Genomic DNA, 26710 nt, shown 5'->3' with positions numbered 1-26710 from the left:
CTGCTCCAAAGAGCGCTATATGAGGTTATTCTTACCTTTGGCCATTAGGCTCTATAATGAGTCAACCTATAGCCAGGGAAGTGATGACCCCTCCTGGTGGACCGTTTAAGATAACTTATTTTTATTTATTCTTATTACTTCTCTTCTAATATTTGTATATTTGTATACCTGTGCACTTGTACCAATCTTCTGTCCTTGGACTCACTTTACACCGCACGCTGTCGGAGCAGTGCTGCCAGGATAATTAAGGACATGACCCACCCAGCCAACACACTTTTCGCCCCTCTTCCCTCTGGGAGAAGGCTCAGGAGCTTGAAGACTCGTACGACCAGATTTGGAAACAGCTTCTTTCCAACTGTGATAAGACTGCTGAACGGATCCTGACCCAGATCTGGGCTGTACCCTCCAAATATCCGGACCTGCCTCTCGGTTTTTTTGCACTACCTTACTTTCCATTTTTCTATTTTCTATTTATGATTTATAATTTCAATTTTTAATATTTACTATTGATTTGTAATCCAGGGAGTGGGAAGTGCAGAATCAAATATCGCTATGATGATTGTACGTTCTAGTACCAATTGTTTGGCGACAATAAAGTATAAAGTATAAAGTAATGCTACTGTGACATTGTAATTTCCTTTGGGATCAACAAAGCAGATAGATAGATAGATAGATACTTTATTGATCCTGCGGGAAATTGGGTTTCGCCACAGCCGCACCAACCAAGAATAGAGTACAAACATAGCAACATAAAACCACAATTAACCAAATAACAATATGTAAATTATGCCAGATGGAAATAAGTCCAGGACCAGCCTATCAGCTCAGGGTGTCTGACCCTCCAAGGGAGGAGTTGTAAAGTTTGATGGCCACAGGCAGGAATGATTTCCTATGACGCTCAGTGTTGCATCTTGGTGGAGCTGGAGTCCAACAACAAAAAGTTCAATATCTGGGCTACAAACACATTCCTTGATCGTAATATGACCAGGATTGTATCATCTGTTGTTAACCAGAACGGCAAGCCCCCCTCCTTTACGCTTACTGCTCTCAGTGCAATTCCAGTCAGCCCGAACGGTCAGGAAGCCTCTACAGAAACGTTTTGGTCTATCTAAGAAGACCTAAGCCAACATGACTCTCTCAAAGCAACAGCATAAAACACATTAATGTCATCCATCTCATCTATTTATCAATCCCTGAGTTTATACATGATCTAATTCATACTATGCTAGCGCCAGCAATGAGAATTGCAGGCTATTTGCTCTTATTGCCTGCTGTTTCTTTTCACACAATCTCAGTGGAAAATTTGAAGAATTAAAATACTTACAATGAATCAAAAAACTAAAATCTATTGCCAATTCTCTGTGACTCATCAGATTCTTATCTTCAGCCACAGGAAAGTTGGGAGGAAATGCGGGAGTTCTGTTTCCCAAAGCTAAGGATTAATGGGAAAATAGTTACTGTGTAGTGTTGGGTGCTAAAGCCAATGTGTGAAAATAAAGCAAACTTCTGCAGTTTCCTGATGATCTATGTGTTACATGGTTGGTATGAAAAAATGCATAGCAAAGCCACTTATTGTTAGTGGAGTATGGATAGAAAGAAGTTCAAAGCCATGTTGCACAATGTTCATGGTAATAGCACAAGTTTTTTCAGTATTACATAAAGTGAAAACGGATGTTCTCATGATCGGGAGATAATAATCAGTCGCATAGCAAAATTCAGTTAGTAAAAGAGACTTTGATTGTTGACCTTATCACTCTTTGATGATAGAATCAATGGTTGGTTGTGCACTATTTTATCTTGTATCTCATGTATTGTCAGGAACATTGTATTGGTGGGCAATAGGAGTTCATAACTGAGAAAAATCTGGTTGCCAACCAAATAAATATTCACGCTCATTTTAAACACCTAACTAACTCAGCAGCCATGCCCTCTGAAGCTGTGTGTGTCATATTTTCAACAACACGCTTTGCATAAAGTGGTCTTATTCTCGGATCTGTTGTGAGATGCATCCAAATGTTGTGTGAAGAATCACCAAATAATGATTATCAGCAGGCTTTTCAATGACTTGGGCCTGCCCAATGTAGATAATCTTCAGTTTAACTTCCAACCACTATGAATATGTTTGTTTTTCAAGTTTTGAAGTTACTATTCAGAATCAGAATCAGGTTTAATATCAGCGGCATATGTCATGAAATTTGTTAACATTATGGCAGCAGTGCAATGAAATACATTATAAATAAATATAGAGAAAAAAACTGAATTACCTTAAGTAAATATATATATATCCATTAAATTGTAAAGATAAAATAAGTAGTTGCAAAAAAAGAAATAAAAAAGTAGTGAGATAGTGTTCATGGGTTCAATGTCCATTTAGAAATTGGATGGCAGAGGGGAAGAAACTGTTCCTTAATTGCTGAGTGTGTGCCTTCAAAAAAGAATAGCTTTTTGAAAATTGTGCTCCAACACATTTGACATGTTGCACTACTTTATCAGACATGTGTCAGTTCTGGCTTTGTGCAGAAGCTACCAAGTTGCAAATGTTACAGATAGAGCATGTTTTCAGAAAGGAAAAACATGTTTTTGAATTTGGGCTATTTATAATAAAGGGTGTATTAAGGGACACTTCCTTGTTAGGTGGAATAAGGCACCTGGTGTGCCATGCAAAATGAATGTATTCTGTACTGGGAACAGAAACATATGCATGTCCTGCATTATACTGTCTATTTTTCACTCATCAAAGGGAATTTTTCTTTTTCTGCTCCTTCCTTTCTGCTTCTATTTACAAACCCTGAAAAAATAGCTATTTTTATAATTGCACCCACCCTATTAATTTTAACACTCCCACTAACCCTCATCCCTTGGGATCCCAGCCATCCGAGTATTGGTCTATTAGAAACTTAGACCTTAATTGTAAGCTAACTAAATTAGAAAGTTACAGGCGGGTGCCTCCCCCCAGTCAGTCTACATACCATGACTGAGCCAGCTTGAAAATGGTGCAGAAGACCAGAAGCAACTTTCTCTTGTTTTAAAGGGGTTACACATGACTGCAAGTTGATGCTGTGAAACAAAAATCGTTGAAAATATTTTGCATGTAAAGACATCACAAATAAAGAGAAAAGATGTGTTACCACTTGCCAGAATTTGTAGTCTCTTGATGGAACCGGTGATATAGTTTTCACATTCAGATCTGGAACCTCAATCTGATCCACCTTACAGTTTTTGGACTTGCACAATTCCTGCATTTTTGGCTTTTGTTTGAGATTCTCAGCATCTTTTTGTCTCCACAGCTGCAGGGTTTCTTGTGTGCATTCCAGTAGGACATTGAATAGGGCTAATTTAGATTAATATTTGGAAATGCAATAACTCAGAATGAATGATTTACATTATGAATATTAAAAATAGAATATAGTATACAATTCACAGGTTGGGCATCATCTGGATGGAAGCTGAGCCAATAATACTCTAGTTTACTGATCCCTGTTTCTTTCACAACAGGCACTATCTAATTTGCTAAGTAGATCCTGTATTTCCTGAATTTATTTCAACATCTCAAGTATTTTGCACTCAGATAAGTGAAATGAATGACAAATAATTGAGGACAGGACAAGGAGTGACACATGCATTGTAGCCTGACTCTAGGTCACAATATAACAACAAAATTTGGAGCACAATTTTGATTCACCTTTGACTTGACAGCAGACTACTGGGTTTAAGGGTGACCTTTGATTCACGAATGGACCCCTGGGTTTGTGGGTGAACCAGGGAGGGTGGGGTTGGTTATTGATGACACCAGAGACGGCAGATGCCAGACTTTGGAGCAAAACGCAAAATATAGGAGGAGAGTTGTGAGTGAGGCAGCACGTTTGTGCTGGAAAAAGGCATACCCTCCATAGGTGTTGTCTGACCCGCTGAATTCCTCCAGTTTTATTGTGTGTTTTACCCTTGGGGAAGCTGGTGGTCACTGGCTGATCTGTTTGTTTCAGCGTGGTGACTGATTTGGATTCAAGGAGGACCTGAGGGTCAGTTCGCTGGATGACTCTCGTTTCACAGCAAACCTCTGGACTGGCTTGCTGGGTGGCGCTTGGGTGCAGGATCCCCCTGGGCGACTCTCGGATCGCAGGAAAACCTTTGGTTGGGCTGCTGGGTTGGAAGAAATTGCGAGTAACCCTCGCTTTCAGAATGAATCCGAAGCTGGGAAGGTGAGCTCGAGCAGCGAGGCGACCCCACCGGCCGGTGCGCGCGGTGATTGACAGCGGACAGTCACGTGAAGTCCGACGCCATATTGGGAACCGTGGCCACCGGAAGGACGCGAGGGTTTGCGGATTGGTACTGCGGCCGGAGAATGAGCCGGGCGGAGGCGGGGTTCCGTCCGGCGCCGCTCGCTTGCTGCTCGAACTCTTTGCGGTGCAGCGGCAGGTAAGTGTGCTTGAGGTTGCCGGGGAGCCGCGATCGGCTGCGGGAGCGAACGGTTGTGTGTGTGAGGGGAGTGTGATGCTGGAGCTGTGCCGACTCTGGGATGCGCTCCGCATGTCGGAGCCGCTGCTTTGTGGTCGGTCAGTCGCCGGACACCGGGATTAACCCGAGATCTGGCCTCTTACCATCTCGTTTCATCAACTTCCAAACCCTTTCCACTCCGCCGCGGTGTTGATCTAAATGAAAATAAATTATTAAGGTTTAAGATCTGAAGTAGAATGGGAAAATTGTTGGCGAAGAGAGAAGGCTGTTTTCTGGTGTAGAGCAAGTTTTTTCCCCAGGAAGAGGCCAACTCTTTGTTAACTTGCCTGTGTATTTCAATGTTTTCTGCATTTTATTCGCAATGAGTAGAGGACATGGTAGAATTGCAGACCAAAACGCCGACACTCTTTCCAAAGTGTCAAAAAGGTCCTGCTTCAACTTTTCTTGGGACTATGAAACAACCGTCAGGGTTTGACTGCTCAGCATGCTTTGACTCCTTGCTGTTCCAGGACCGTGCGCTGGTTTATCTCTCGTACCTGATCTGGATTGTATAATATAGGAGATAGGACAGTTAAGGCCAACTTTGTTTCTGTGATCGCTACATATTGAGGTTCTTAACTTGTGTACAGAAATGGATTTAAAAGTTCAATATTCTCGTCTGAGAAAGTCAGTTTTTTTAAAAAAGCTGTGAACTGGGATGAGAGTAACACAAAAGTTTAAAGTAAAAGGGATGCATTCCTTCAACCCAAAAATTCACTGTAAGTTTCAGATTTAGTTTGCTGTGTTTGACCCTGGTTTCATCTGTGGCACTGTAAGCCTCCAGGTCATTAATCCACTGCAGACAGCAATTGTGCATTCTCCTGCTGATCCTCTGTTCCCTGTTGACTATTGTCTTGTAAACTGCCTTTATGACTGGCTTCTTATTTCACTACTTGGGCGAAAGCCCCAACTTGCATGGAACACCCAAGGCATGAATATTGATTTCTCCTTCCAGTAAACAAATCACCCCACTTCTATTCTCTACTGTGATCTTTTGCTACTACTTACCTACTTATCACCTCTCCCTGGGTCCCATCCTCCTTCCCTTTGTCCCATCCTCCTTCCCTTTCTCCCATGGTCCATTCTCCTCTCCTATCAGATTCTTTCTTTTCCAGCCCTTGACCTTTCCCATCCACCTGGCTTTACCTATCACCTTTCAGCTGGACTCTTTCCCCTTCCTTCTCAGTTCTGAAGAAGGTTCTTGGTGTGAAATGTCAGACTATCTATTTATTTCCAAAGATGCTGCCTGATCTGCTGAGTTCCTCCAGCATTTTGTATGTTGCTTTGAATTTCCAGCGTCTGCAGACTTCCTCATACTTCCCATTATATTTGTTTGTTAGGTGCTTTGGTCTGTTTTTCACATTTACATGTTATATAATTTCAAGTTTATATTAAATGCAACCTCTTCAAGATGTTATCCTTTGAATTGTCACAAATTAATCCACAATGAGAATTTTTCATAAGATGGGGATTTAAAAAAAAATATAATTTACTTTTGGTTTCAAAAAATTAAAATAAATTGCAGTCAGCATGTTTTGCTTTTAATTTTAATTGTGTTCTTCAGAACTTAATGACTCTAAGCCACATTTAGGACAAAATCACACTGAACTTAAGTGACTGTTCGGTGTGTGTGGTGGAGCTAGGTGTTCAAAACATTGTGACAATAAGTTTCACCTATTAAGATTTTTAAAAATTTCTATCTAACATAAAATGAGTCATTTTCTTGCTGAGTTGTCTTAGATATGTATTTTAGTCTGGTGTCCACAACCTTTGATCAATTTTACTAGATGACTTTCAGAATAATGTATGGTTGTAGTTAAGTGACTGGTTGCGTCCTTTTAATTTTTCCATCAGTTGTTTTTTTAAATGATGTTTAAACCACTACAGCCAAAAATATAGCATTGGTTTTGATAAATATATCCAACAATTTAAAATAGCTCTTTAAAGACATTAAAGATCTGTAATCAGATAACTTTGAGCGATTTTGAATTGTTACTCATTAATATGTTTTATTATGATATGCCTTGGATTTCTGAAAGCAAATGGCTATTTTATGACAGTTTAATGCACAGATTCCATCTTTGAAGTGGTCACTCATTAAAATTTGTTTCTTATTAAAATTGAATTAAAACTAAATTTGAGAAAACTAAATTGAGCTGTATTTAATGAATAAACGCACTGAGTAACTGGACGAGATCCAGTGCGTCATAAAATGTGCAAATAACACAAATATGCCAAGTAATAAAGCTTGTAGTCTAAAGCATATGTGGTCAGCCTATCCGTGCAGTGCCTTGGAATGCAGGAGAGCAGAGATGTTCAACCCTTTTCTTCTGGGGACTTCAGGATGCTGGCTTCTGATGGGTGAGGGAAGTTTTGGTGAAAGTTATACTTGGCATCATGCTATATCCTGATAGTTAAAAAGCACTGCATAAGCTTTGGAGCAAGTCCAAGGACCTTAATGTCTGATTTGTGAAGTCAAACAGTTCTGTGTTAAGTCAAACTGGAGCTTTTCTGGGTTGGGCGTGGTATTTTTTAAAAAAAGAATAACTTCACTGTTTGTGATTGTTGTGCTCAAAGTGCTACCTAGTGGCAGAAATTAAGTACTTCAGATCAAATTTATACTGTACGCAGACCTCCAGTGTAGAATTATTAAGTTCTTTGTGTGCTGTCTCATAGGCAATGATGGATCAAAACTGCTTGTGCTGGGCTGGTGGTTGTTTGATGTGAGTGTATAAGGATTTTTTTTTGGAGAGGGTACAATGAAGCTGAAGCTCAAATTTCAGTTATGCCTGGATTGTTGATCCAAGATGCATGCATTGTTAAGTTAGAATAGTTTTGCATTTGATCTGCTTCTTTGGGCCTTTGTGCTGTTGGACTAGGAGAGAGAAGAAACTGCTTTCCTGATGTTCCATGGTTCCTTTTGGAAATGAGTGTGTGGATAGGTTGAGTAGATGGTTCAGTTTTTGTCATGTCATGCTTTTAAGGTTTGCAGTGACTAACTGGATGAATATGGTGCCTTGGTTAGGTTCTGGGGGTGCTGTCAGTTGGCCATCTCAAGAAGAAAAAAGTGTTTTGCCATGTGAAATATGTAGATACTCAATTTCAAGTGAAATTGTCAAGATTTCATTTTAACTCATGATATACTCCTCCCCCCCGTCTTTTTGTATCGATATTTAATGTGTTGCTGCAGTCGGAAGAGATGTGCTGAACTAACCGAAGTATGGAAAATGTACAAAACTTGCAAATGCTCCCTGTTCTGCGAATGGAGTTAATTCATAACGCTTCAATCGCACGAAAGCAGTGGAGTATTTTAATGTTCCACACAGTTTGTTCTCAGGAAGTATTACTGGCTTGAAGTCTGCTGGGTACACAGCCAGAACTTCAGTCACAGCATTTTGATTGCTGATTGTGGAATTCCATTTACTTTTCAGAATAAGGATTTGGCCACTGAAACACAAGAGTAGTGTTTTTTTCAATCTCATTACTCTGGTTATATTGTATCTAATCAAGGTATGCATTTTCATGAACAAAAGAAAATGAAGTTAATTTGGAAACGGGTGTTGGCGGGAATGTGTGTGGGTAAAGATTATTTGCTGATTTGTAATGTTACCAAGGTTTTGACAATGTCCATATTTGTTTCGTATTCTGTTAACTGATTTGCATTACTTTACACAATTGATGAAAAGTTTTTGTTATCATTAAAGAAAATGTTTCTGGTTGTGAAATGATGCAAAAAAATTAGAAGGAATGTGTGATATTTGCCTTGAGTGTTTTTGAAACATTTCTCTATCCATTTAATGCTTTGCTTTGACAGAACTCCATATACAGTGCCTGTTTTGAGAATTTAGTGATGGGCCAATAGAGCTGACCAAATGCTGCTCTAGGTTGGCTAGTCATTTGGTCTTCTGCTCTGTAGTGGGCATATGGGTAAAGCATCTTTTGTGGATGGCAAACTCTGTGAAGATAATGATTTACATGATGTACATGGGTACATGGGTACATGTGTCATCTCTGCATGTAGATTGATGGCTTGTGCATGCTCCTGGAGTGGAGTTTGAACAAATTGATCTGTCGTTCTGTTCTGCCTACAGTTTATTGTTGAAACATGGTGAGAAAACTGTTGGGGCAATGATATTTGATATAATCATGTTTGATACCAGTGCGTACTGAACTCAATTCTATAAAGGACACATTGATTAAGAGCATGGCATTCACAAATTAGTATGGTAATCTTAGGATTCTGGCAATTTCTGATTCTAGATAAATTTGGCCATCATACTTAACCATGATCAAAAAGCATGTCAACACTTTCCTTATCAGATGTGAAGCACCATGAGAGCTTTCATGGAAATTATCCCAAAGTAAACGATCGGCTGTAAAATTAAAGGCAGCCATTCAGAAATGATTGTATATGACCATTACAGTTTGGGTTTATTTAACTCAGTTGAGATTAGTAATGTAAGATTGATGCCTGAGCACATTGACAATGTAACTTAATGGTGAATGTCCTAGTATGATATGTAAAGAAACTCACTTCGTCCATCAGGTCCATGGCACCTTCTAATAGAGAAATCACATCAGTCCCATTCCCATCTGTTCCCTGTACCCTTGCAAGTTGTTCTCTTGTTTGCCCATCAACTCTACGTTAATTTCTTTTTCACTTGTTGCCACTGAGGGGTAATTTGCAGCATCTGGTTATCAGCACATCCCTAGGATGGAGGAGGAAAGCATGGTTCCTAATTGAAATCCGCAAGTAATACTCAGAGCCAGGTCTGAACCCAGGTCCCTGGAGCTGTGTAATACTTTGTCTTTGTACTGAATTTCCTTTTTGTTGTGATTTAAGTGACGACAATACTTGAAGCAAATTGTGGTTGTGGTTGATGTTGTGTTGTTTCTGGCAGAGGTTATTTGTTGATGGTTTACAGTTGAACTCGTAACTAATTTCTACCTGATCTCTACTTTCTCTCTAGTCTTGGCCATTTAATTTGTAGGGGGAGTGAATGCTGGTTGCTTCTTGATTGGTGCTCTGTCAGTCATTGGTGTTAACCATTTGGGGAGCAGTATCGGTCCCAGATCTGGAAGTTTAAAGAGACAGTGTTGAATCTCCTGTGTTTAAAGTTTAGATTTGATGCAAGTTGAGAACAGTAGTGTGGAGGGCAGTGGTGAGCCAAGAATCTGATAAACTGAAGAAAACTGTACGGACTGGGGCAACAGGTGACGATAAGCTGAGAAGTGAACTATAGAATAGTGCAAGCAGCCCAATAAATTGCTGCAGTAGATTTGATATTTTAGAAGGTCTTGTGTTTTTTGCCAACTGAACTATTATTAAACTATTATTAAACAGGCTTAAGACTTTGCACAGCTTCCTCATTTGAAGGCTTGTTAACGATTCTGCGAACTACTAAAGGCGTTTTCTCCTATTTTATTTCACTATTGCTGTGTTTGGGGAAGTAAGATTTCTGCCTTGGTGATCCAAACATATTTTGGCTTTCATTGATTTACATTGCAAAGTATATTTCAGAGTATGGTGTCAACATCAATTTTCAATTGTCCTGGGCTGTTTGACCTCTGAAAATTGTATGGTGTGGAATTGATATGAACAACAGGCTGTGGTGAGAGTCCATCTTACCATCAGCTTTAGTTGGGATCTTGCAGCCATCAACCCTATCTCTGTCAACTTGAATATCTTGCTGCTTTGTTTTTGTCAGAGAGATGATTGATCCTTCATATTAAAGCACAGGTTTTAACCAAGACAAGTTATCATTACACGTAGTTGGTGGGCAGACTTGAATGAGTAGAGATTCAAGAGCTGGTTTGTGTGGTGAATTCTAGGCAGGCTAAGGGTTCATTCTGAAGATGCTGATCACCACCAGGGTTTGTCCCCATCTTGGTACCAATAAAACAATGTTGTCATTAGACATATGGAAGAAGAATAGCTTTAATTTAACTAAACTTCAAATATCCTAAAATCTTAATTGTTCACTACTCTTTTAATGTACTCGTATTTTATTTGTGTTTACAAGTCTAAGTATACTTTCAGTACTTGTGTATAATTTTCTGCTGGATCAAACCTCTCATGTTACATGAAATCTTATTACTCCATTTGCAGGGAGAAATAAAACTTGCTCAGTGTTTCAAACCACAGTTTGCAGTGGTTGGGATGATACTGCCAGAAAGAAGTCTGCCTCCACTTGGAGTCAAAGAAATTTCTTAGTATTTTCACGATTTGAATTCATCTGAATAAACTTTGGAGCTACTGATGAGCTTTGCAAGCATAATGAATATTGTAAACTGTGTGGGAACCTATTTGTGCACCACAACAAAAATGCACAAACTTAAGCATTGGTCAGAGTATCAGGATAAACTCCTCTGTTTATCTTTGGTGCCATGGGATCTGTTATTTTTTAACTTGAGACGGAGCCTGGGTTTAACATGTCATCAAAACACAGCATTTCTTTCTAGTGCAGCGTTTTCTCACTATCCTTAGGACTGTTGGCCAGAGAAGGTGGGAACTCAACTGGTGTTAACCCAAAAACAGAGATTGATCTTGTTCAATTACATTGTGCCTAAATAATGAGACTTTGATACTAGTGACTGATAGTTAAGGACTGATTTTCTAGCAATCTAAAACAAATAAATTTGAATACTGCAAACAACAACAACAAAAAACAGGAAATTTGAACACTGAATATTTTTACAATTGTTTTTCTTGTCTTTTGGGTACTGACCATACCAAGAATGATAATAAGCCTGTCATTCTAATATATTTGCCTACTTTTTGGGTACACTAGTAAAATCAGTGTTGGATTGTAGAACCCAGATGGTGTTAAGTGGAATTAGAGAGTTGGTCCAAAGTAAGGAGAATTAGATTGAATATATTGCAAAAAATTAAACATTTCAGATCCGAGGGGCTGAGTTTTCTCTGATAGAACATTTTGCTTTTTGCCTGTTTTCCCCACACAGGATTCTGATTATTTGAAACTGGATCATTGGTAGAGCATTACCATGACCTAGAGTCAGAGAGATCGGTCATAATATCTTGCATTCAGCCACTGAATACAATCAGCTATTACTGTGTAAGACAGTGGTTTGAGTTGGGTGTCAGATAAAATAGATAAAAGAAGCAATTGCCGTACCAAAACATATGATATTAATGAAGGGAAACTTCATTGACTGTTTAAAGATGGGATGTAGTGTTTGTATAGCGACTGCTGAAGCTTGATATTGACATTATGGTTGACTTGAAGATTGGAGGTATGATTTCAAAAGTTGGAACACAAGGCAACTTAGAAAGCTGTGACTCATTATGTGGAAAATAGTACTCAAATACAGAAGACAGAATTGAGCCTGAAGAACAGGCAGGTGAATTACTTGATATCTTGAACATCTTTGTTTTGTTGCAAAGTATAAAAAACCAAAATGTAGAATGTAGAAACATAGAAAACATACAGCACAATACGGGCCCTTCGGCCCACAAAGCTGTGCTGAACATGTCCCTACCTGAGAACTACCGAGGCTTTACCCATAGCCCTCTATTTTTCTAAGCTCCATGTAGCCATCCAGGAGTCTCTTAAAAGACCCTGTCATTTCTGCCTCCACCACCGCTGCCAGCAGCCCATTCCACGCACTCACCACTCTGCGTAAAAAAGACTTACCCCTGACATCTCCTCTGTACCTATTTCCAAACACCTTAAAACTATGCCCTCTCATGCTAGCCATTTCAGCCCTGGGGAAAAGCCTTTGGCTATCCACACGATCAATGCCTCTCATTATCTTGTACACCTCTATCAAGTCACCTCTCATCCTCCGTCGCTCCCAGGAGAAAAGGCCGAGTTCACTCAACCTATTCTCATAAGGCATGCTCCCCAATCCAGGCAACATCCTCGAAAATCTCTGCACCCTTTCTATGGTTTCCATGTCCTTCCTATAGTGAGGTGACCAGAAATGAGCACAGTACTCCAAGTGGGGTCCGACCAGGGTCCAAAATAGCTGCAATGTTACCTCACGGCTCCTAAACTCAATCCCACAGTTGATGAAGGCCAATGCACCGTATGCCGCCTTAACCACAGAGTCGGCCTGCGTAGCAGCTTTGAGTGTCCTATGGACTTGGACCCCATTATCCCTCTGATCCTCCACACTGCCAGGAGTCTAACCATTAATACTATATTCTGCCATCATATTTGACCTACCAAAATGAACTACTTCACACTATCTGGGTTGAACTACATCTGCCACTGCTCAGACCAGTTTTGCATCCTATCAATGTCCCGCTGTAACCTCTGACAGCCCTCCACACTATCCACAACACCCCTAACCTTTGTGTCATCAGCAAGTTTACTAACCCATCCCTCCACTTCCTCACCCAGGTCATTTATAAGAATCGCAGAGTAGGGGCCCCAGAACAGATCCCTGAGGCACACTACTGGTCACCGGATATCCTCAGACAATAATTAACAAAGTGAAGAGCAGATATTTGCTGTGGTAGATACTTAAATAATAAAGGTAGTAATGCAAATTTTATTGTATTTAATTTTGCCCACTTTATTGTCTATGTTTTATATTGTTAAGAATAAAATACAAGCAATTCTGCAGATGCTGGAAATGCGGAGTAACACAGACAAGATGTTGGAGGAACTCAGCAGGTCAGGCAATATTTATGGAGGGGAATAAGCGGCTGATGTTTCAGACCAAAACCCTTCATCAGGAACCCTCTTTATGGTCTGACCTGCTCAGTTCCTCCAGCATTTTGTGTGTGCTACTCTTCTTATCATGTACTTTTTGTGGGTTTCTTTACCATGGATGGTTGAAGCATTGTCAAAAGAGCAAGAACAATTCGCTGCAATTGTGACAGAATTAAGGGGATACAACAATTTGCAAAGCTCGAATAATCTTGAGTTGCAAAGAGGAATCACTTGGAGGGTGATATAAGTTTTAAAAATTGCAGAGGGATTTTTCATTTTCTCTCCAAAATGCTGAAATGGAATGTTATTGATTAATATATTAAAATTAATATTATGTTATTAATTTACCAAGTGTTGGAAGAACTTATAATGTCTCACAACTCTAGTAGAGGCTTAATGTAATCACGAAGGAGTAGATTATGATAAAGAGGGGCCATATTGGGTGTAAATAATTGCTTGGGGTAAAGCTGATCTGAGCCGTAAGTACCAACATAGAATCAGCATTTGTTCAGTAAATTGTTTGTAACTCGGTCCACACTTAAGTCTGAGTTTGTTGTCATAGGCACAAAAAAAAATAAATTTGCAGCGTCATTGCGAGGTAGGTTCAGACAACACCATTGAATACACTGTAAATTATACAAGACAATGAAGAAAAAGACTTCAAAATTAGACATTGGTGCAAAAACACAATTAGAAACAAGTCAGTAGTCAGAAATGTTACATTGATGAGATTGGATTTGAGTTGTGTCAATTGGTTCAAGAAGCTGATGGTTGTAAGAAAGCAGCTGTTTCTGAACCTGGTGATGTGGGACAGAAGGTTGCTGTAATTTTGGTCTGATAGTAACAGTGAGCAGAGCGCATGATCTGGATATCAGGGATCATTGAAAATAGATGCTCCTTACTTGAGACAGGGCCCATGTCGATGTTTTTGGTACAGATGGTTATAACCATGCTGAAGCAGTCTGTGTACACAGATATATGGCCCTTTGTGTTTCAGTTCACTGGAACTGCTGTACAACCAGGCAACCAGTCAGGATACCATGTACAATGAATGCATCTATATAATTTTGTTGGAGGATTTGGCGACATGCCAAACATTTTTAAGATTCTGAAAAAGCAGAAGTGTTGGGTGTCATCTTTGTGACTGGTCTTTGGAGATAGAACATAGAATAGTCCAGCACAGTACAGGCCCTTCGGCCCACAATGTTGTGCTGACCCTCAAACCCTGCCTCCCATATAAGCCCCCACCTTAAATTCCTCCATATACCTGTCCAGTAGTCCCTTAAACTTCACTAGTGTATCTGCCTCCACCACTGACTTAGGCAGTGCATTCCATGCACCAACCACTCTCTGAGTAAAAAAACCTTCCTCTAATATCCCCCTTGAACTTCCCACCCCATACCTTAAAGCCATGTCCTCTTGTATTGAGCAGTGGTGCCCTGGGGAAGAGGTGCTGGCTATCCACTCTATCTGTTCCTCTTATTATCTGGTACACCTCTATCATGTCTCCTCTCATCCTCCTTCTCTCCAAAGAGTAAAGCCCTAGCTCCCTTAATCTCTGATCATAATGCATACTTTCTAAACCAGGCAGCATCCTGGTAAATCTCCTCTGTACCCTTTCCAATGCTTCCACATCCTTCCTATAGTGAGGCAACCAGAACTGGACACAGTACTCTAAGTGTGGCCTAACCAGAGTTTTATAGAGCTGCATCATTATATCGCGACTCTTAAACTCTATCCCTCGACTTATGAACGCTAACACCCCATAAGCTTTCTTAACTACCCTGTCTAGTTGTGAGGCAACTTTCAGGGATCTGTGGACATGTACCCCGCGATCCCTCTGCTCCTCCACACTACCAAGTATCCTGCCATTTACTTTGTACTCTGCCTTGGAGTTTGTCCTTCCAAAGTGTACCACCTCACACTTCTCTGGGTTGAACTCCATCTGCCACTTCTCAGCCCACTCCTGTATCCTATTAATGTCTCTCTGCAATCTTTGACAATCCTCTACACTATCTACAACACCACCAACCTTTGTGTCATCTGCAAACCTGCCAACCCACCCTTCTACCCCCACATCCAGGTGGTTAATAAAAATCATGAAAAGTAGATGTCAACTCAGAAATTTGAAACTGTTAATTCTCGCCACCACCAATCCATAATTAAAAGTTGGTAAACCAATGGAAGCGCCATATCAAGAAAAGAATAGTTATTGGTAGAAATAGTGACATGCTAGGGGCAGTTTACCGTGATGGATTTGCCTCTCAGCTTGAGTGAACATCCGGAGGAAATACTGAAAAGTTCGGATAGAGGATGTTTCCATTGGTGTGAGGGTCTTGGATCTGAGGCACAACCTAAGAATGGGATGCGCCTTTAAAACTAAAATGAGAAACTTCTTCAACCAAAGGATACAGATGATTTGATTTACTTTATTTGTCAAATGTAAATCGAAACCTATCAAAAGTCATGAAAAAGACATCATCACGGACGCACGCACACGCACAGACTCGCATGCATGCAGGCACATGCCAAAAAAAAAGTAAATCGAAACCTATGGTAAAGTTTGTTGTGTCAATGACCAGCACCGTCAGAGCTTGGTACTTGAGGCACGCCATGCTTCCTGCACCAACGTAGCATGCCCACATCTTGCATCTCACTAACCCGAACTGTACACCTTCTTTTGGAAGGTGGAGGAAACTGCAGTACCTGGAGGAAATCCATGCGGTCATTGTGGTGGGTGGCCGGTGGGAGTGGGGGTGGGGGGTGGTATCGTACAAGTTCCGTACAGATAGCAGCAGGTATGAACCTCGATTTGTGATCATTAGCTCTGTAAGGCTTTGTGCTAACTGCTATTGCTGTCATGCTGTGGTAAACCTGTGGAGTTTGTTTCTACAGAGGGCAGTGGAGGCCAAGTTGATGGGCGTGTATAAGGCAGAAATTGACAGGTTCTTCGTTAGTTAAAGGGTGAAGAGATGCTCAGGTTGTAGAATGTAAGCAACTTGTCAAATCTGTGGAAGCTGATGGAAATGTTGTGAAAGCACTGGCATTGAATTAGTGTAAATGGGTACTGAATAAGCAGGGCAGACCAGGTGGGCTGACAGACTTGGTTCCATCAAAAGGCAGGAGAAAGAGATTAAAAATAATCGTCAGCCATGATTGAATGGCAGAGCGGACTCAGTGGTTCAATTTCTTCTCTGAAATCTTGTGGTCTTATGGAGACCGGAGTCCTTGGAGGAAACTGGCGAGTCATAAGGAGAGCCTGCAAACTATTCATCGATCGTACTGGAAGTCAGAATTCAATGTGCATTGCTGCCCCAACTGTGCCGCTGTCCTAGCATTACCTTGAACAACTTTTGTCTCCAGCTCACACCACACTGGTTACTTGTGGTGAATTTCTTATGTTACCATTTATATTCTGCTGTGCAAAAAAAGTGGTATTTGTGCTTATGTCAGCATGGCAACTATTTAGAAAGTAATTTATCTTTTAAGGTGCTTAGTGACATGTTAAGGGTGTGTGTGCTTTTTAAATGATTGTATTTTTAAAAACGTTTGATGTTTTGAAGACTAATCAGTATGATTGAGAGATTATAACTGCATATGAATGAAGAGTATCAATATGTATGTAATCTCTTTAAATATTTACGTATTCCATTGCTTTCCAAAATAACATCTTTTATTATCTATCTTTCTTTCTCATTCAGTTGTTGCAGCACCTAACTAGAAGCAATACATGTGAAGAAAGTTCAGAGGAAATCCGTCTGAAGATTGACAAGTTTTCTGGCCCAACTGTGGGTTTGGGCTGTCAGCATTTATTATGGCCAAGGTTGCAGCTGGGGGAGGAAGTGGTGACAGTGCGAGTCCTGTGAATGAGTTTGGTGATATTATCAGATGGAGATCAGGTAGGTCTGAGTAAAATTTATTGTGTTCAGATTGATTTGAGAAATCACAGTTTAGGGTTGTGAATCGTTGATCTTCCAGGTGCAATAAATATGCAACTACAGACCTGGATCTCATCACAATATGTTGCTATTGGATGTGACTTCGCTCAAAACCAAGCAGGCCTTATTTGTTGCAGAATTGTTGGAGAGAAATGTCGGGTTATCTGTTATTTGAGGATGGCTTTACACCCGTTAAGTTTGGTGGTGACATGTTGAGACATGTTCTCAATGTTTTGTGGTTTGAGTTTAATTCAAAAAATAACTGAAGCATTACATGTATGATCAGATCTTGTTTTGGTGATGGTTTTCAGGTGATTTTTGTCAATGTAGTTGTAACAGTCTCTGCTCTAGCTTTTTGATTTCTCCTTCTCTTCGTGCTTCACTTCCCGTTTTGTGCTTTATCTGTGCATTCAGGTAGTGTCTGTTACTCATCTGTGAGCCAAAAAAATGTTTATCAAAAAGCTTTTATGGATGTATATCACATACTGCCTCATCTCTTTAGTGAGTCTTCAGAGTTGCCCAGCATCTGTGCTTAAATTTACATCTGATGGGAAGACAGCAAGGAAAGTTGGAATAATTGCACTTAAGTTATGAGGTGACTACAGTAATGATATGACTTTTAGAGCTGAGCACTTATTTTAATGCAGTATTGGGGGAGAGGTATTCTATTTCTTTTTGGATGAAATGCCTGTCAATAGTTTTGCCAAGTTTCAAAATCTGAGACTGTATCTTCCTTTACAACTTAATCCCCAACGTCCTTGTTAAGCGGCCACAGTTAATGTGGGTCGCTCATAACATCTCCTCCTTGCTGGCAATCAAACCAAGCATACATCACATAAGCAGGCTGAGCCCATTGTTCTACTCTCTACACTCATTCCTCTGTGGCTAAGCACAGCTCAACTGCCATCTGTAAACTCTGGTGTTAAGTAGAATTTCAGATGTCATTAAGAAAGTATAGAGGAGTGAGATCAGCTGGTTGAGTGCAGTCTCGACAACAACCTTACATTCAATGCCAGCAACACCAAGGAATTGATTGTTGACTTAAGGAAGGGGAAGTTGGGAGATTACACACCAGTCCTCATTGAAGGGTTAGTTGTGAAAGGATGTGCAACTTCAAGTTTCTAGGGGTCAGCATCTCAGGGGATCTGTCCTGGGCCCGTCACATTGATGCAGTCATGAAGAACGCGTGCTAGTGACTCTACCGAATTAGTAGTTTGAGTAGATTTTGTATGCCACCAAGACTCTGGAAAATCTCCGTGACTGGTCGCATCACCACTTGGTATGGAGGCTCCAGAGCACAGGAATGAAAGAGGCTGCTGAGGATTGTAGACTCGACCAGATGCATTACCAGCACAACACTCCCCACCGTTGAGACCATCTTCAAGAAGTGGTGCCTCAAGAAAGTGGTACGTATCACTAAGCACCTTTCGGGGTGTGCCCCTTGTTACTAATATCAGGGAGCCTCAAGACCCATACTCAATTATTCAGAAACCGCTTTTACCCCTCCCCAATCATATTTCTGAACAATTTATGAACACTACCTTGTTATTTCTTTTCACTTTGCACTATTTTGTTGCTTATAGTATCTTTACACTGTCCTGCTCTTGCAAAATAGCAAATCTCACGTCGTACAAGTCAGCAATAATTAATCTGGTTCTGATAAACTTATCCCTTGAGAGAGAACTAAAAGATGCCATTATTAAATATGTCAGAGAAGAGCAGGGATTTTCCCATGAATATTACAGCCAATATTTGTCCCTCAATCCACACTTACAGCTGTTGATTTGGGCATGGTATTCAATGATATTAGTGGGACCCTGAAGTCAAATTGCCTCTCACCGCTCCTTTTATTACAACATGGACTATACTTCAAAGAATTTTAATTGGTTATGCAGCACCAGGATTAAGAAAAAATGTGAGTCTAACTTTAGTTAATAGACGGAAAGAGCACTTGTATTCCTTTGAAGTCCAAATTCAATATGCTGTTGCTTTATAAAGATTTGTGGTGAAACAATTTCCGCTGATCTCTTTGGAAATTTTAACGATTCTTTACTTTAACTGGATTTAATATTTTCAGATCTCTGATTATATCAGTTATGCAACACTCCAGAATCAGAAATCAAAAAAGGATACACGTTAATTGTCCACATTATTTTGATAGTCAAATAAGGATATGGGAGAGGAGGATTTTCTTGAGAATTCCTGTGAGAAGTATATGGAGATGGAATTCCAATCATGTCTTAAATCGTACTGGTTAACAATTGTATCTATGAGCTGTTTAAACAGAAAGCTTCCGCATTAAATCTGGAACGAGGGAAGGTTGCCCGTGTTCCTGTGTCTTGTTTGCATTGTACAGAATCTCTGGATAAATCCATCTGGAGGAAACATAGGCATCAGCGAGGTGACAATGGCTATTGAAGTATGTTCACCAGCTTGGGCACCAGAGCTAATATCCGTAAGAATGAGGCCGTGCTCTTGGCGTGACACATCATCATTACACCTGACTACCTGAAGTTGCTGGGAATCTGGTTTGAGGGACTTTAGTTTGTGGCAAGAATTGGTTGAGGCTGACAACGAAGGTAAAACAAAAAAAAAACTGTTGCAAGTGGGAATGGCACGCCTTGATGCTGGGAAAAACCTTGTCATCAGGTGCAAGGTGTACTCTCTGTTACGGTATATGGGGCAGGTGTGCTGTACCTCACCTGAGACATCTGCTGTTTCATCTGGAGATCAAGGATGAATTGTTTTCATTGGGTTGTGATGTACAAATCCATAGAGAAACTGGGGAGAAATTTACCTTGTATAACCCTAGACATAATGTTCACCTTTGTGTGCAGCTGCATCAAGCTGAGAGCTCAGGTACACAAAGTGTCACGCCTTGCTGAGTTTCTACCTTTCTTTGGCTAGGGTGAGCTTCATCGCTACATCATATTCCATACGGCTGGGCCTTGCTGCACAACCTCTCCTTTGTGGAACTCACAAACAAGAGAAAATGAGCAGATGCTGGAAATCTAAGTAACAAGACACAAAATGCTGGAGGAACTCAGCAGGCCAGACATTATCTATGGAAAAGAGCACGTTCGACATTTTGGGCTGAGACCTTTCACCAGGACCCTCTTAGTGGAAGTGTTTCTGCAGAGGAGCACTTTTGACCACAAGTCCACCAGGGAATGGTCAGCACAGAGTGTACTTCAGGCTCCTTGGGAGGACATACTGGACCCTTATTTCCTGAGCAGATGGTTAAAGATGGCTGTGATGTGTATGAGGCTATTGTCCACTTGTACTGTACGTGTGCTAAAAAATTCAGGAATTGGCTGCTCATTCCAAGCAACTACATAATAGAGAGCACTCTGATGCACTGTGTTCCCAGGGATACATGCAGAGACAAACGTCATGATTCCAGTGCAATAAGATATCTATAAGTGAATGGTGTTAACTTACATAGCACAGGAGAACCTGCTGAGGAGTACACTGAGGTTTGGTGCAGCCACTACAAAGTCTGTGGGGAAGGATCAGATTCTAAGTTGCCACCATTTTGGGGCTTGGCCGGTATGAAACTGGATGCTTTGTTTAACAAGGAAACGTAAGTGCCATTGATATATGGCACAGTGAATATACAGAAAGATGGTTGATCATGTTGTATTCGTGTGTGTGTGAATGTTTGTGGTCTTCTCTTGCTTAAGCCCATCCATTTCAAGGTTCAATGTGTTGTGTATTCAGAGGCTCTTCTGCACACCACTGTGGTAACGTGTGGTTATTTGAGTTACTGTTGCCTTGCTGTCAGCTTGAACCAGTCTGGCCATCCTCCTCTACCTCTCCTGTTAACCAGGGAGCTGCTGCTCACTGGATGTTTTTTGTTGTTTTTCATACCATTCTGTGTAAGCTCTAGAGACCGTCGTGTGTGAAAACCCCAGATCAGTGGTTTCTGAGATGCTCAGACCACCCTATCTGGCACCAGTGATCATGGTCAAAGTCACTTGGATCTCATTTCTTCTCCATTTTAATGTTTGGTCTGAGCAACAGCTGAAACTCTTGACCATGTCTGCATGCTTTTATGCATTGAGTTGCTGCCACATGAATGGCTGATTAGATATTTGCATTAACGAGCAGGTGTACTGAAGAAAATGGCCTGTGTGTGTGTGTGTGTAAAAAATATATAAAATTTGTGTATATAGAGATACACATTCACATATCTATTTAAAAATTTACCAATATTATTATTTTCAAATTTTGTGGGCTAGAAGGGAACCATATTGATCTTGGTGCCTGTTTTTTTTCATTATCTCACAACTTGGAACAGCAAGTTGAAATTAATAAGAATACGGGGTTAAGCTTTCCCCTGAAGCTCCATGGTATCCACTGAAAAGGTTAATGAAGATTAAAGTTTGGAGACTTTTCCTGAAGTAGTTATTTTGCTTTTTAAATAGCTATTTCCTTGAGATGCGTCAAGCTATTTTGAGCATTGACTTGAACGTTTTTAATAAACTAATTAAATTTTGGTGTTATTAGCAATGAAGGTTTTGGAATTGAATTATAGTTATTTTCATAGACCTTTTAACTGCCATAAGTCTGAGCATGGGGGAGGGTGAGTGTGAGGGTCGTTTTGGAGATACAGGTGAGGGAAGCTGGGAGGTAATGGAGTGCAGGGTACTTTTAAATTGAGTTTCATAGTGTTCACAGCATGGAAATGGGCCCTTTGCTCCATACTGACCGGTATGCCCGTTGAGTTAGTTGCATCTTCCTGTGTTTGCATTATGTTTCTCTGTCCTCTTCTGAACATGTATGTGTCCAAATGCCTATCAAAGGTTGTAATTATACCCGTGTTCATTACTTTCTTTGATAGTTGATTCCATGCACTACCACCGTTTCTGTTGAAAATGTATTTTGTGAATCTGGTTTTATATTCATATTAATTTCTTGGTTATTTATTATACTCTGCTTAAAAATGTGGTTGAAATATGGCTCAGTTAAAGGAAAAGCGGTTGGATGTGTTGATAGCTCTGACTTTCTGAAAGTGTGCCAGTTTCACTTTCTTAGGCTATTTGTGACAATTACAGCAGTAAAAGTACATGTACAGTGCTGTGGGCATCTTCTTTACTTGTACCAAGAATCAAGACCTAATGACTGCTTATCTGTTGAAGACCACTTTATCAACAATGGATGATCTCAAACACTGCAGATGAAAAAGTCAGTAGCTAACCTTAGCAATCTATTCACTATCTGTTAATGACTCAATATCCGAAATGCTTCTCAGGCAGAGAGTGCATGCCAAACTGTTGTTCTTCCTAGTCCCATCGACCGTCACCTGGAACATAGTCCTCCCATCCGTGTACTTATCCAAACTTCTTGTTGCAGTCAAACCTGCATCTGCCACTTCCACTGGTAGCTTGTTCCACACTCAGAGCACCCTTTGAGTGTAGAAGTTGGTTCTTAATTATTTCATCTTTTATCCTTAACCTATGATCTCCAGTTCTAGTCTCACCCAACCTCAGTGGAGAATATCTCTTTTCAATTACCCTATTTATACCCCTCATGTTCCAAAAGTCTTTTTTAAAAAAAAAATTGTTTCTGCTTTGGCATCCACCCAGAATTATTTATAAATTTATGCAATGTAGATTTTAGTGTATTAATAGCTACCCAACCCATGATGGAATTTGCTGAGTTACATGCATTCATGGTAAAAGAACTGAGCAAGACTGCTGCTTTGAGAGAATGCAGACCCATGTCCTCTTTTCAGATTTAAAAAAATACTTTGTGTCTTCTGTTGGAGAACATGTTGCTGTTTGAGGTAAATGGAAATTGACGAATGACCTTTGATGATCTCAGGCCTGTTTTGGTTGCAAACTTTTTAAAAAATTGGTGAATGCTATAGCAAATGGAAAAATAACAAGTGGATTGTCTATGATTACCATTTTTAAACTGTTCAAGGTGAATTCTTTCTCTTCAACACTCCTACTGATTGCTGTTCCCTTCCCTAATCCCAGGCTGAAGATATAGCGGATTCTGGTTTAAAATTGGTACACGTTGGGACCAGTACATTTGGCCCAATTAAGCAGCTGCCCCATTTAGCCGAAGTTTCATGGAAATAGTTAAAAAGACAAACTGAGTAGAGAAAGCCCTTAACTCCGAGTGGAGTCACTGGGATGCCATCATTTGATGTTTTTTTTTAGCAGGGGTTCTTATTTTTACGAGGCCGAGTTGCTAGCTTGGTGCTCAACCCAGTACGTACAGAAAGTATGCAAGGGAGCCGACTGGATTTGAACTCAGGAGCCTTCGCTCCAAAGTCCGGCAATGATGCCACTACACCACCAGCAGGCTAAACTGAGAGGCAGTTATGTATTTAAATACAGAACAAATTAGAATACAACAAATACTACTGCAGTACTATAAAATGGTATTAGTTCCAAATACTTATCGACGGAGGACTTTATGTGCATTGCATTCTTTTGTCTGTATATGAACAAACTCCATGCAGACACCTTGTGCAGATAGTGGACTGCCTTCATACAATCCTGTCAACGATCGCATCCTTCAAATTCTTCATCGTTCCTAACTTGTTGAAATAGTGAAACCGTTTCATTTTCACTTCTGGCCATTTCTGGCATCTTCAAGCCTGAATGCTTGAAACCCAATGAGTAAAACCATTCTGAATTGTCTTGCTGCTTATTTCTCACCAACTAACAGTGATTAAAAATTGCTGCTTTTTGGACTCGAGCAACTGATGTTAATTAAAAACTATATGCTTGAGTCTTGGCGTAGTGTCTAATGGCCACAGAAGTGCATGTGACTGATGCTAGTTAGAAACTGCTCGGCAATAGTCACCTGTCCCAATTAAGTGCCACAGTGTCCCAATAAACAAAGGGAATCCCAGCATTTCTTTGAATAGATTTTGTCCTTCAAGCATTGTTCCAAATAAGCGGCTGCCCCATTTAACTGATGGGCCAATTAACCAGAGCCACTACTTGTTCCTGCAAGAGTCCCTGCAAACGGAAACGATCTCGTCCATGGATTAATGTGATAATTTTCATAACATCAAGCAATTTGTCTTCAGAGAGAAGAGATGGTTATGAAAGTTAAATACTCAGACATGAATTCAATAACAGTGTTTTAACCATAATTATTGTTTGTGTCAATTAAGCTTTACCCTCCCCAAATGTTAATATACTTATGTTTACAGATTTCTGAAAGTAAAAGTATATATGACTTTGCTGCAGTTTTGGCTGTGTTCACAGTTGAGTTGCAATTTTTTTTCTTATGAAGTTTCACTCATCTGTCATTTAGATAGGACTTTGGTGATTTTTTTTATCAGAACTGACAAAAGTTAGGAATCAAGGATGGTTTAATTCACAGAGCTGGGGGGGAGGAGGAAGAGGGACAGGAAAAAGGTGAGGAATGCCTGTTTATATCCTGAAGATCAAGAGAAAATGTCATAAGAGCTGGTGGTGCCAGTTGAGAGGGTATGGTAAAGACTTTATATTCCAAATGATTTGTTAGTGTACAGTATAAATAGAACAAGAACAAAAAAAAAATAGCACTGTAATAGGCAAAGTATTGCAATTGCTGGATACCTGAAATGAAAAAGAATGGAAATAATCAGCAGGTCAGGCAAAATCTGGGAGAGTGCAAGATGCAGAGAAATGGAACACGATTTGGGAGGTGCAAGGTGAGGAAAGACTGAATGATATGTTGGGTAAAAGGCACTTGGTGAAAGGTGACTAAAGATGAGTCAAAAGGGATTGTAACTGGGGAAAAAGGAATGAAAATTAAAGTTTCAAGATTATTTAGTTATTTCCAGTACAGAAGTGTAAAAGAGAATGAAATAATTGTTACTCCAGGTCTGATGTAGCACAAAAAATGCAGAATAAGGTGAGGAACACAATTTAAAAAAAACACACAATAGATATAAATACACAAGATGGCTTGTATGCATTGATTATATGCCTATAAAGTGATGCTAAGCACAGGCATGGCTGACAGAAAAATGATAAGGTGGTCCTATGGAGGTGTTGTTCAGTCGTACTGCTTGGGAAAAGTAACTTTTTGAGTCTGGTGATACCAGAAGAGGAGATGAAATTATGGAAATTGGATTCACAAACAGTCAGCTGCAGGAACCTGTAGGAATTGTAGATGTTTTGGGCAAAGCCCTGCAGAGCTGATACTGGAGAGGTGAGATGAAGGGTCAAAAGTAAAGGGCAGATTGTCGTATAGTGGCAGAAGCAGGTTGAAGTCGAGAAACAGTGGCAATTGAATAGATGGAGGCAGACACAGAAAAAGAGGGTAATGGGGCAAGATGAGCGGAGTGTAAAGGTTGGAGACAGCTACTGGAGAGAACTAAACAGAAAGACAAAGGACTCTAAAGGAGGTGATAATAGGAAACATCAGGGGAGAGGTGAATGGCAGATTGAGGGTACGTCCACACTTTATTTTGAAAACAAAGCCTTTTCTCTTGTTTTTCCCTCCCGTCCACACTGAGCCGGCGTTTTCAGCCCCCGAAAACGGAGATTTTCGAAAACATTCTCCAGAGTGAATAAATCTGAAAACGCTTAATATCCGGCGTAGTGTGTACGGGGTAAACGGAGAGATTTAAAAACGTTGTCATGACAGCACCACAACAACAATGCTTTTTTCTGTTTCTGCTTGGTACTGCACAAGCTGTTATAACGCACGGTCGGTGTGAACGGCGTGAGAGTTAAATTGTAAAGTGAGCTTTTTTGACTATTTAAAAATGCTGTCATAATGTGCCAGAACAGATGTTCGTTGTTTTCTTGAATGCAACCACCTAACAATTTCAGAACAGACGGACGAGACTGAAACCAGAAGGGTTAGAAATGTACTCACCAAATTCTTTGACCCATAGCTTACTGAATAAATAAGTATACTCACTTTGCCCTGTTTTCTGTCCTTGCTTGTTTGAAGGTGGTTTACCTATTTATGCAAGTACTTCTCTGACAATAGATGTGTAACAGCCTAATGTAACATTGTATGGAAATACAAGATAACGCTGATGCAGACGTTTTATACATTTAACAAGGTGCTTTATTAATGCAACAGAGTTAGTCAGTTTTTCAATGTTCGTCGTCAGCTGGGTCATACTGTCCGTGAACTCCATACGCTCCAGTATTTGTTTTTTTTATAAGTTTTAAGTCCTCCTCCGTGAGAGTGAAGAGCAATTCCTTTAAAGTTTTTCGACTCTGTAACTGGACTAAGTACCAAGTATACCGTTTCCTCTTTGCTTGTTTTTTGTGTCCTGCGCATGCCCAGTAGGAGATAACGCCCAAATATCCGCCTAATGTGGATGGAGATATTTTGAAAAACGCTTAGTGTGGACACCTGTCGTTTTTACTCGAAACCGGTGTTTTCAGAATTATCCGGCGTAGTGTGGACGTGCTCTGAATTGCAACTGGAGGGGGAGGAGTGGAAGTCTGTGGATGAACTGTGTGTGCAATGGGGAGGGTTTGGAAGGAACAAAGATTGGCGGTGAGGGTGATATAGAGGGAAAGGGGACAAAAAAGGCAGGATCAGAATCAGTGGGGTGTGCTTGGCGGTTCAAAAACTGAATGGTTGAAGGGTAGTACAGTAGCTGTTATCGAATGCAGT

The 26710-nt window shown here is 40.3% G+C and overlaps 1 protein-coding gene across 5 annotated transcripts in view; it reads left to right on the top strand.

Moving 5' to 3' along the window:
- The first annotated feature begins 4278 nt into the window (after nucleotides 1-4278).
- The window catches only part of LOC140201367 (utrophin-like), a 524122-nt gene continuing 501690 nt past the window's right edge, over nucleotides 4279-26710 (top strand). For 3 of the 5 annotated variants that reach the window (XM_072265376.1, XM_072265377.1, XM_072265374.1), the window contains exons 1-2: nucleotides 4282-4416; nucleotides 16877-17074. In XM_072265376.1, coding sequence (XP_072121477.1) covers nucleotides 16990-17074 — 85 coding nt within the window. In that variant the 5' untranslated portion in view covers nucleotides 4282-4416; nucleotides 16877-16989. Of the gene's footprint in view, nucleotides 4417-6835; nucleotides 6856-16876; nucleotides 17075-26710 lie in introns of those variants that run through there. The other 2 variants (XM_072265380.1, XM_072265375.1) reach the window with 2 other exon arrangements.

Source organism: Mobula birostris, chromosome 8 (genome assembly GCF_030028105.1).
Source record: "Mobula birostris isolate sMobBir1 chromosome 8, sMobBir1.hap1, whole genome shotgun sequence".
Lineage (NCBI taxonomy): Eukaryota > Metazoa > Chordata > Chondrichthyes > Myliobatiformes > Myliobatidae > Mobula > Mobula birostris.
The sequence above is the reverse complement of the archived record's forward strand: the minus strand, read 5'-3'. Positions and strand labels throughout refer to the sequence as shown.